At 40.9% G+C, this 12064-nt stretch overlaps 1 protein-coding gene across 1 annotated transcript; it reads right to left on the reverse strand.

The window, feature by feature from the left end:
• Window positions 1-624: 624 nt before the first annotated feature.
• LOC101922276 (secreted frizzled-related protein 2-like) lies at window positions 625-9004 on the reverse strand. Its single transcript, XM_005244005.3, has 4 exons — window positions 3592-9004; window positions 3123-3292; window positions 2121-2213; window positions 625-1022 (listed from the first exon to the last, which is right to left on the reverse strand). Exons 1-4 carry the CDS (start codon window positions 3876-3878, stop codon window positions 712-714), a joined length of 861 nt encoding a protein of 286 aa, XP_005244062.1. The 5' UTR covers window positions 3879-9004; the 3' UTR covers window positions 625-711.
• Between the last annotated feature and the right edge of the window lie 3060 nt (window positions 9005-12064).

Raw genomic sequence — 12064 nt, forward strand, 5'->3', positions numbered from 1 at the left:
AATGTTACCACTCCATTAGTTCCTGGCACACAACTTAGCTGGTAAAGTTTATGCAGTGACTTCTTCAACGTGTCTGAAAATGAAAAGGGATCTTTCAGTAGTGGGGACCTGGTTTATATTTCAGTTGAACCATGTTACGTTCAAGGTGGTCACACAAGAATAAAGTTTCAAAAACTGTGTTTAGCCTGTGTTCTCAGGCATCATCACTGAGATGCTGTCAGCTCTCTCATTGCAAAAATACACCCAGTAACCAAATCTCCTTGCGTCTGGGATCAGCCATATCATGTTTGCAGTTACTCGTTTGTATTTATTCCGCTTTGATTCCAGCAAAGGCGACCAGCAGAGGGCTGCCTGCTTTTAAAATACTCTAATGGGAGAAAACGAGGTGGATTAATGAAACATTAAGCAAGGGAAAGTTTAGGTAACTGGAGAAAATGGCAGACTGGATGATATAGAAAAATACATTAGTCAGCTGGATTAAAATGCTTTTATGCCATTTTTTGCACATATTACATTTTTTTTTTTTTGCAATAACTCAAACATTTATATATTGTTGGTCAAGTTCAAATGATGTGGATAGCTGTAACACTACAGGAAGGAGGCCTGATAACACTGAGGTTTAAGTTCAATTTATAATATAATTTAAAAGGAAATTAAAACTTTACATTCCGCTTATAATACATTTCTATTTACAAATAATATGATAAATATTTAGAAGCATTTATGGTATCTCCACTTCTGAGTGGCCAAAGTCAGCTGGGAGTCCCTTCTCTGCCAACGATAAACCTGGTTTACTAAAATGATGCCCTCTTCAATATTCCCCACAAGGAGATACACCATGGGATGATGGGTCGGAGTCATCCTCTGTGTACAGTTTTCATTGATAAGCAGCCACTGTTGTATCATGCTCTGAGTTTCATAAGGCAAGAGTGAGCCCTGGGTAATGAATTCCACTTGGCATTCAATGTTGTACTCTTGGTCACCAAATACTGTTCTCTTCTTGGACAGCTTTACTTTCACTGCTAAGGAAAAGAAAAGGAAATACGCAAGTTACTCCATTTACTCAAATGCAGAAAGAAACACTACCAATGAAAGCAAGATGATTCCTTAAAAATACTGCCATAATTTATGCTGATAAGAGTATGGTGAGGCCTTCTCCAGCAGCAGTATAGATTTTAAGATATTTTTAAAAAATAAAGGTTATATAGTCAATAATTTTTTTCATGGAATTAGGCGACTAGGAAAAAAACACTTTCACAAGAAAGAGTACTGTATTTTTACCATCACCACGTATGTCAGACTTTTTGGATAATTAGATATCATAAACTGTTGGAGGTGTTCTGGTACCATGAGGCTGCCCAGATTGCCCAGGCAATTCTGAAATTCACTTTGTCCACGTTAGGAACCCTGCAGCAAAAATAGCTGGTCATGCTTGCTGATACCACCCTTTCAGATATTCCCTTTTCATTATAGGCATCTACCTAGCCCACTTGACTCCACCAACACTTTCTAGTGTGAAACTTCTCTGTACTGCTTGATCTAAAGTCAGCCAAAGTTGCTGAGTCTCTGCACTGACATCAAAGGGCTTTGCAGAAGTTTCTAGGGCAAACTCAAAAGTATTGCATGTCATTCCAATAACATGACATGAGGTAAGAATTTCTTTTACTGATATGATTTTCTGAGTCTTCTTTTCAGCAAGCTAAATACCATGAAAAACTCATGCACACAAGTAACAAAGACATGCCGTTCACCGGTCAAACACCAAAGCTTTACTTTGGATTTAATCACCAATAAAAGGCAAACTTGCTTATTTGGCTGCTTTTGCCAGAAATATTTTCCATAAATCATGTTGTACTACTATGTAGCCAGCTAGACAAGAACAGAAGAGCTTTTTGTTTGTAAACTAGATCATTAATAAATCCTTCATGCAAAATAAATCCTCTTTATATTTTGATTAGAAATAATATATTCTGAAAAACAACCTAGTTAAATCAGCAGCCAAACTCTTAATCCTTTGAAATCCCAGAAGAAACTGTCACCTATTGTAATCCTAATTTTAAAGCATTTTAGAAGGAGAGTTGTTAGTCTCTTTAATAGCAGCTGTATTAACAAGGACTTACCAAAGTTACTGTCACAGAAAACTTCGAGAACTCTTTTGTGCGTAAAGAATTCCTCCACTGCTGGGCAGGTCTGACAGGTAGGCTTTGGTAGGACTGGTAAGAAATTACAAAGTCTCATAATTATCTTTTAGAATATTTTACCTTAATTTCCTGCTGTCAAAGCTGAGAGCTCACTGTTTAACCACAGGGATTACACAGAAAACACACAATTGGTCAGTGATAATGTAAAAAGTCTACACGCTCCTTTGAAAACACAGCTAGGGATGAAAAGGAGTTTTATTTTCCATGTGCAGTCAGTCCTTGTTCAGACTGACAAGCTCAATTATCAGCATCAAATATAGTAACAAATACGGTATTATTTTTAGTACAGCTACAGTGGGTGGAAAAGAGGTTAGGTGGCTGATTCTATCAATAAGTCTAGGCGCAGCTCCACTGGGATTGTGAATATAAGAATTTGGGTGTGCTAGCAGCAACTGATGCCTACTGTTTTCTGCAGAAATTAATAAACATGAGTGCATTTGAAGATTTGAACGTTAATGTCGTGATAAATCAGGTTTCCATAAGGAAAATTAGATAATAAGTCATCCCAACTTTTCTAAGCTGATCAGAGAGTTCATTGTATATATAAATTTATCTGTGATAAGGGCCATTGATAAGTCTATAAAGAGACCTCAAAATAAACCACAGTGTGCCTGTCACAGGTATGATACTGCCCATAGCTGTGCAAGGTGATAATTGCCTTCCTCCACTATCTAGGCGTAGATGATCTATGCTTTATTTTTTTGAAACCATGCTGATTTACACCATCTGAGGTCTGCTGCAGCTTACACTGCAAATACTAACACTTCCCCCTGCCATGTGCATGAACAGGGTGAGGCAATACAGATAGACATGACTCCATTTACAAAATCATAGACTGTCTGGGAATGGTGTTCCTTGCACCTCCTTGATTCCCAGGAACACAGAGTACCGCCACCCTCCCCTCTGCCATCTTCCAGCTACCTTTGTGCAAGTATTTATATTCCTTTGAAAGAGATGCCAGGCACATGTCCTCGTCCGCAGGGAATCGATTGCAGTCCAGATTGTCAGGCCAGGGGTGTCCGCGGCAGGCAAGCACAGGGGTGCAGCTGTCACGGACAGCAACACACATACTCCTACAAGGATGGATAAACCTGTCGCCAGAGGAAACACCAGGCTGAATCAGTTAAACTCCCTCAGTGATAACAGAAACTATCACAACAGTGATTTCTGTGCACAGTACATCATTGTCACTGGTATTTATAGCATCATTTAATTATACAAGTAAAGTTGTAGTAGTAAAGTTTTCAGTGCTTTTCTTTCCGGTGAGTACAAAAAAGGTAACAATTATTTCAGAAAAAGTGAAGATCACTTTTAGATTATGATAAACATGCATTTCATTTGATCCCTGATCGGGCAAATAAAGGCTGGAGTTTTGTGGTGTTGTACTTACGTATCTAAACAGATGGGTGCAAACAGGGAGCACAGGAATGTCCTCACGTGAGGGTGACAGTCCGTGTGCACAAGGTGTTGCCAGGTGGTGGACTTTAGGATAACCTCTGCCATGCTTGTGTGTCCCATCAGGTTGGGAAGCCTCATTTCAGAGTATCCAATCTTGTGGCACATGTCCATTTCCTTGGGTATCACTACACATTTTGTGGATAATCCAATGTCAAAGCCTGTTGCCACTCTTAGGAAACTGCTCACAGCAAAAACAAGTATTTTTGCAGTCGAGAACATCTTCCAGTGACTCCTCAGCTGCTGAGCAGGGAGATGTCAAACCCCCCAAGTGCAGGGCACACTGAAAACCTTGTGGTTTATATGCCAAGACCTTAACGAACTGTTGTTTATCAACTGTTTATCAAATCACTCGAGACAAGACAGGTCTTATTGCCTATTCAAGGGATTGCTGTGATAACCAGGGAGGTGGAGACAAAGTATAGAAGTGTGTTCCCTAAAGACACTTTTATTTGGTATAGCCTTTCATTATCCCACAGCGTCAGTCGCTGCAGCATTCGTTCTATGTGGCATATTAAATTTTGACACCTAGAAGGTTTGCTATGTGCTTGCTAAAACAAATTAAGAGATCCCCCAGAAAAACGGTGGGGCAGACAAGCTGTCTCCTGGGACTGCTGTGTCTCCTTTGTTTTCAGACACTGCTGATGTGGGCAGAAAAAACAGCCCAGATTGACTTATCAAGTGAAAATGTTTTGCTTGTGCTAATTGCCCATGTCTCTTCCACTGTTTTACAATGTAGAAGAGGTACTTTCTTTGGTCAAGTGCTGTAAAAGAGACAGCCTCCTGCTATTAACCAAGGATTTTGTCTGGAAATTTGGATCCCTATCCTGTCCCATGCTAAAGGTGCCAACTTCTGTTAATTTTAACAGACACCTGAAAATACAGTATTGTTTCACTGATTGGAGTATGTGCCTATCAGATGGTTACAGAACTCGCATTTTTCATTTATATAAGTTCAGTGGTGGATCTAACGTTGCAGGACTGTTGCAGCTGCCAGTATTTATACAGAGTGAAAAGGCAGTTACACATATGGAGAAACATTATTATTATTTCAAACAAACCTGGCTACATTTAAAATTGCTCAGATAATGTAGTGTTTCCCTTATTTATTAATAAATTGTAATTACATTAAGCTGCATGAAAGCAAATGATACCAGATGCATACTTTTTCTGTTTGTAGCACAAAAATAGTATTAAATTTCTTAAGTTAAAAGTTCACAAAATTACCGAGTACTTCTAGTATAATACTGATAAGCAGCTCTTTGCTACAGAGAAGCTGGGGAATCAGTTAAGATGACAGAGGGTCTGGAGTAATGTGTATCTTACCTATTATGAATAGAAAAGTCAGATTCTTAGTTAAAAGAGTTGAAGTTCTAAACAAAACATTTTGTGGAAATTTTTAACTTGACAAAAAGATTTTTACGATTGGTTACGGGTGTTAATTTTTATTTGCATTTCTTATTACATGTTTTATTAGCAGAAATGTTTAGATATTAATACATAGGTGGAAATACTGTAAAATATCTGGTCTGATTATTCGGCTAAAATAAGTACATTCATGATAGCGTATCATCTAGTATTACTGATGCTTGATTGAAATACAGTTTTCAGAAACAGCAGCTCTTTGTGCTTATACCTCGATGACGCACATTTAGACAATGTGCTACATATCATTTACATGTTTATACCTAAATGTTAGATTATTAATCCTAGCATCTTTGAAACAAATGACAACCCCCTGCTGATTCTTCCTTAGCTGTCTTCTTTAAGCTACTGGGGAATTTACAGTATCTGTTTAAGTCAGAAAAAAATGACAGCATGCAAGGTTCCAGGAACTAAAGATGTATTTAAAGGAATTGTCAGATTTTCTTCTTATGTTTTGTTGCCAGCTCTGTGGCTTTTCCAGTAAATACGGTTTCTCTGTATCCGTTATCTCACTCTGAAGCAGAGGAACTGAATACCTAACCGGACTGACTTAGGCCTGACAGTAGCATTCCTTTGTCAGGTGCTCCATGTATTCCATAGGAAGCTGAGGACCCTTACTAAAACTCAGTATCAGTCCCGTTCTTGCTAGATCTGCACGGAGCACAGCTCACGCAGGCTCCAGAGGTCTTGCAGGTGCCGTGATACCCCTTGCCTGAGCGTCCCTCCGGCATTCAGCAGCTGGAGTGAAACTGGGCTCCGTATATGAACGTCTCCCTTATTCAGCAGGTTCCTGCATCCGTCCATGTTGCTAACAGCTTTACCGAGTCACGCTGTAATTTTATGAAATTTATCAAATTCCCCTCTGGCCCTTACAGCATTTTTCTGTAATACTTCCCTCATCTGATTGCTCTCTGAAAGTAGGTGGCAAGGTCTGCGGTGAAGGAAGCCCTGCCATTGCGTGTGGGGCATGCCATTACATGCACGTTTCTAAGCAATATAAAATATATATTAAGAAAGAGTATTTGGTCTCTTGATTATTTAGATGCTTTTCTCTGTGACTGTCTCACAACACAGAAGAAAACTTGATTGATCCTAAAACTGGAGTCGACCCTGTTACTGCAGACAGCGAGGGGCTGTTGAGTTGCATACGCCTGTTGAGACAGGCATAACGAGACTGTGAGGTGAAGATGCTCTAATGAGAGCTAATACCTCTCCTAGCAAACTTAGTGTCCATAGGAACTGTCTTAGAAATCAATAATTGTGTATCTCTGTGTCTGCCGGGGCTTTGCAGGGAGTAGGTCATTTATGAGCCACCACCACCACCTTAGAGTTTCTTTCAGCCTCAGCTGTATCTCAAAGGAGGCCAGCTATATTTTGGTGCTTTGCTTTTGGCCAGCTGCCTTTCACTGGGCCATCGTTCTATAATGCTGAAGAGAAGAGTTTTTCTCCATGTGGGTACAGCGGCACCTCTGGAGGTGGTGGAGGCCTCAGCGGGCCAGGAAGGAGCGGCGTGCTCCCGCTGCGCCACGTCTGGCACCGTGCTTCGGCGGGGAGCCTGGAGCATTCCAGGGTGTGGAAGAAACTCCGTGGTCTTGCCATCAGAAGAATGGCAAGCAATCTGCTTCGCTCCCGTTTCTCCTTGTTTTCTTCCTGTTCTGACCAAAGTAGCCATTCACACAGGGAACAGCAAGTCCTTACGCGCTTGTCAGGAATGACGAAGCTCACCTGAGGGCTGGAGAATTGCCACCAGCTCTGAGAGCAAAATATGCACAGACGCCTTTGCTGAACACCTGTGACTGCGTTGGGTTTAAGGCTGGATCTGCAGCCAGAGCGTTACCCGTAATTCAGTCATTTTTGTTAGCTGTCTTCTGTCAGGAAAGAGCGTCATTTATGGGAACTTCTGATTCCTCTCTCTTCTGACAGTCACTGGGTTCAAGATGTCAGCTGGGTCAAATTCCTTACCCTGTGCTGTTTTTACTGTCATCATTTACCAGGGAATTTACCAATTTGATACTTATTTTTGCTATGCTCACAAACCGCTTTTAAGCAAGGCAATTTGGCTGTGCTTCTGTTTAGGCTTAATTATTTTAGTATTCTCTATGAGCAGATGCTACCTTGAAACTTGGTTTGACAGCAAGTCATTACAATTTATCATTTTTAGCAGGAGTCTTGCAGAACAGTTATTAAAAATGAACATGCAAATTAGATGGCCATTGCTTGGAGAGTGCTTCAGGTCAGTCACATGTTGGCTCCTTGGCAGACGCGTGAGCTGCAGCACCCACGTTGCTCTGCCATAGATCCTCCATTTCTGCAAATGCTCAGCTGCTCCTTGACATAGCGTGGAAGAAAACACAGCTTGCTTTTGGGTACACAGTGAACTGTGATTTACTGTTGCCACACCAGCTAAACATTCAAATTGCAGAAAAGCTGGTGGGGGCATGCAATTTCTAATCATAGTGATATATGTGTGTACAGGTTGCTTGAATAAAGACTGCCTAAAATGAAAAAAAAAAATTATTAGTTTACCAAGCTATCATAAGAATTACAGTTTCTGCATATAATTTGAGAGAGCAGCATAAAATACAAGACCTGAAGATTCAGAGAAACTTCTGCCTTGAAATCTGGAGTCCAGCTAATGTTCTTTGAGACTTCTGAAGAAAGCTGCGTGGTTATTCCCTTAGCAAAGGGTCGCATTTATCATTCCTGGACGGTTACCTGCTGATGGACCCTGATAACAGGAACAGCAGCTGGAGGCTCACTCCCTGCCCACCTCTGTGTTGACCGCTTTGACTGTTACCAGGGAGGCAGACAGAGATTAACCAGGTGCCACCCATCAGACCCCACTAAGAAATGGGACTGAATTTTTCTTCAAAGAACGTAGGGGGTTGAGAGCAAACTAGTGGATGTAGGGATTTTTGGTTTTAATCTAAACATTTGCTGTAATATTTGGCTGGAGTCCTTTTTATCTGGAGTCTAATGGCAGAGATGCAAGGCTCTGAGACAAGGATCAAAACTTGTAACTGTCCACCCCAAGTCACAAAAGGAGGCTGCGGAGAGGCAATCCTCTGATGTCAGCTTTGCTGGACCAACATCCTTACTCTGTGGGGCAGGATTTACTACATAGCATTACCTTTGCTTAGGAAAAAATCAATTAGGCCACATAAGGTATCTGTAAAACAAGGGAGGAAGAGTCATAGGTGGTTTTGAAAAGCCCTTGTTAATGTATTTGTCACAATGGCTTTAGCATGGCTTTAATTTTTCAAGGTCAGAAATACTGTATTTCCTTATAAATCTGTAATGCAAACTGTTAAAGGCTGACTGCTCTGGCACACTGAGCTTTGTCCTTATTACTGTCAATTGATTATCTGGGAGGAAAGCTTATTTTAACAGTGAAAGTCAATGCTTTGGGGGACCCAGACTTAGTTTCTGGCTCTGACACAAGCCTCCTGCTGAAGCTTTAACCCCACTGTGTTGACTCCACACATAGACTGTCCTGCTTAACAGTGCTGGGGATGCTGGAAGTTAAATGCATTCAAATATGCAGCATTCAGATGCTACAAGAGTGAAGAAAAGGCATGTAAATACCCACAGAGATTCCAACAGTATTGCCTAAAGGCACAAGGGTGCTGAATACTATACAAAAATGGGGTAAATAGCATTTCCTAAGTAGGCCAAGTAAATCGGGATGGAAAAGGCATAGGAAGATGAGATGACTCGCTAATCAGCTAGCAGCCAAAGCAGGCACACAGCTCTGAGCTTTGCCATCGCAATGTTCATTGACGCATTCAGCTTTTGGGTCTCCTGCTCAGCAACATTTTCGCCACTCCAGAGCAGGACAAATCATGTAATGTGATTTTAGGGGAAAACCTGAAATCCCATACTGAGTTACTAGGGGCACACTCATGAAACTGCATTCAGGCCCTATCCTGTGTGCTGCGCAGCAAGGCCTTTACAGTGAACACCGTATTGGTTAAACGCTGTGTGAAGCTGTTTGCTTTCAGGGTGGCTGAAAAGAGGAGAGAAGCGCCGACATGATTATCGTTAAGTGGAATTTTGCTTTTCAATCATAAGCAGTGGGGCAGGCTCAGTAGTTGGTTTTGCTCCCCGGGGTAAGCAATTTCCAAATGATGACTTTCAGGTGGGAGCAAAACACAGTCTGTCTGAATGTAGGGGTTTACATTATTGATCATGTACCAGATGAGCACCTTTGACAGAGAAACAGTAGTAATAGCCACTGTTCTCTGTTTCCCTCCAGGTAAAAAACTTAGGTGTTGTTTTGTGGCTTGTTTTGTTTTGGGGTTTTTTTGGTGAGTTTGGTGGTGGGTTTTTTTTGTATTGGTTTGCTGGTTTGGCTAATACTGTCTATTTTTCCTTTTAGTTTTAGGCCCATTTTACTGGGTTTCAACTTAGTTTTGATCTGATTTAATTTTGTGGAAGAAGGACCAATTTAACACATGGAGTCTCACGTATTTCAGCACAATTCCTGTTCTGCAGAAAAGCTCCCATTTCTTTCAGACTTGATCAGTTTTTGCAGTCTTTCAGCGACTGGCATGATGCTGGCTTTCCCTTTATCAAATTTCGATCGTATCTGAGTCCCTTCTCATGCGCTGTCCATCACAAGCAGCTCCAAATGAAATAAAAAGCAAGGGTAAGCAGAGAACACTCTGAATCATTTCCAAACCTCTGTTCACAAAAGGGGGTACAAGTAGACTCAGGACTGTTTCATAAGGAGGCAGGGCAGCAGCTGTTTGGGCTACAAGTAAACAGCAAGTACATACCAACTGTTTGTAGTACACTGAGAAAGTAAACAGGGTCATCTTGTCTAGCCCCCCCCCCCCTTGTCTGTGGCCTGTAGCCAGCTACTGATCATCAAGATAAAATGGAAACACATTAAGTCTTGAAAATTATGTCTGGCTTCTGGCTGCCACTGGAGATAGCTCTATCAGTTAAACAAGGAAAACTGTGGGTGAGTGCTCCGCTGACTCCAGCATGCCTGGAGCCCGGCCCTTTTAAGTCACTTGGTATTTTGCACCTAACTTCTGTGCATCCCAGCCGCCCGAGGAAAGGCTCTCAGCATCTGACATTGTAACAGTACATGGCAGGCCAGGCTCACTTTGGTTTAACGTCGTGGGAACCTGTGGACTGGAAGCCTCTGTTTAAAAGTCAAACTCCAGCCTAAATAGTTTGCTGAATAAGCAAAATTAAATAATGTCTATTTCACAAGTAAATAAACGTGCTTCAAATATTTGAATTAGATATTATGGCCAAATCTCTAAGTAAAATTCCCTCTGGCATTAGCATGATTTTTTTCTTGAATAATGACGGCAAAATGTAATCTCTTTCCGGGCACTGAAAATGTATGTAAATCTAAATAACCAAAACAAGTGTTCCTGTTGCAAATGTTTTTGGTGAACTGAGATTAAAACAAAGATTTGTCAGGAAAGAGTCAAGAGTTACACCCTCAGCATGAATTTCAGATTCTGGTCATTAGAATCCTGGCAGATTTTTTTTTTTGTTATAAATTTCTCTCCATGCCAAGACTCATATCATTTTTCAGGGTGTAGATTTTAAAATGTCAAAAAGAAAAGATATTTTCTGGATAAATCCTAGCCTTTATTTATAAGTTTCTGTGTCAGTGTAGTTTTGCAAAGAGGTGTGGGTTTTTTTAAAGCTTTTACAAACTTTTTCATTCAGGTACACATGCACATACTAAACTTTGGGTGGCTTAATTAAAACAAACACCTGTGTCCTGAACTCAAGTGTGTGTATAGTCAATATTCAAAAACTATTTTGGGATTCACAGAAAAGAAAAAATATTTTTAATTGTGGCAATTACTAACTAATTACTTACGAAAGTAACTGCTTCACAAATGAGTGTGTCCATTCATAGGCACATGGTATATAATTTTTACCTGACTGCTATGCAAATATTTGATGGGAATAGTTTTTTTTCTGTTCTGTTACGTGAGCTCTGTACCTGAAGGGTAAAGGATACTCACCGAAGGTGTGAATATTCTTTATTTATTTTCACTCTCCCTATTTTGGATATGGCCTTACACACACCTTCTGGAAAAAGATGACCACAAAAGTCAGCCTCCTGGAGCCTTTAATGCTCCTTCTTACCCCACCAAAAGACACTTTGTATTGCAGCTGTCACTAATTTACTTTTATTCAGTATTTCTCGTATATTAAGGAACTCAAAACATTTTTCCAGGTTTAGTGAATGAAGCGACCAGCCTTTTGTGTAACCCACTTCAATTACAAATGCATAGCCAAATCACACCTCTGTGTGAGAAGAAGGCAAGAGAGAGGAGCCCAGCACTGCGGCAGGTGATCAGCAGGACCATGCCAGGCATTAGCTGGATCATCATGGGCAGCTCTAGACATCAAATGTGATAATGGCACTTTTTTTTTTTTTTAATCAAATGTTTTTGATTTTCTCTGTGTTGTCATACAGGGATGGTATCCCTGCGGATAGTCTGTGAGGCTTCTTGTCCATCCAAGAAGACATCTAGTAGAACAATTATTTAAAAGTGAGTAGATTTTGCATCTTGTATACTTACTAAATCTTTCTAAATACACCCTAATGGGGTCACATAGTGCCTCCTCATAACCCTGCGATGCTGGGCCCTCAAAGTCTGCAAAACCTCAGCAACTGTTTCTATAGAGAGCATTTATGTTGCCATAATCACCCCCACAGCAGGCCTGAGAGCCACATCAACCGCTTCATCCCCACCCCTCCAGTTTGTGGGACAGCCCCGCTGGTGTTCATGGCAGACTTTAAATCCTCTGCAAAGGGGGAGAATTCAACTTAAAAAACCAACAACACAGTGTTCAAACAGAAAGCACAGGCACAGTATGCTTTAAAAAAGATTAAGAAGAACATAAGTTTTCTATTTGTTTGGGCCTTCTGTCCCTTCGCGTTCAGAGGGCAGACGGCAGCTTCTTCCCTTTCACCATGGCTTGTGTTGCATACATCACCT

This window comes from Falco peregrinus, chromosome 6, assembly GCF_023634155.1.
Source record: "Falco peregrinus isolate bFalPer1 chromosome 6, bFalPer1.pri, whole genome shotgun sequence".
NCBI classification, from domain to species: Eukaryota; Metazoa; Chordata; class Aves; order Falconiformes; family Falconidae; genus Falco; species Falco peregrinus.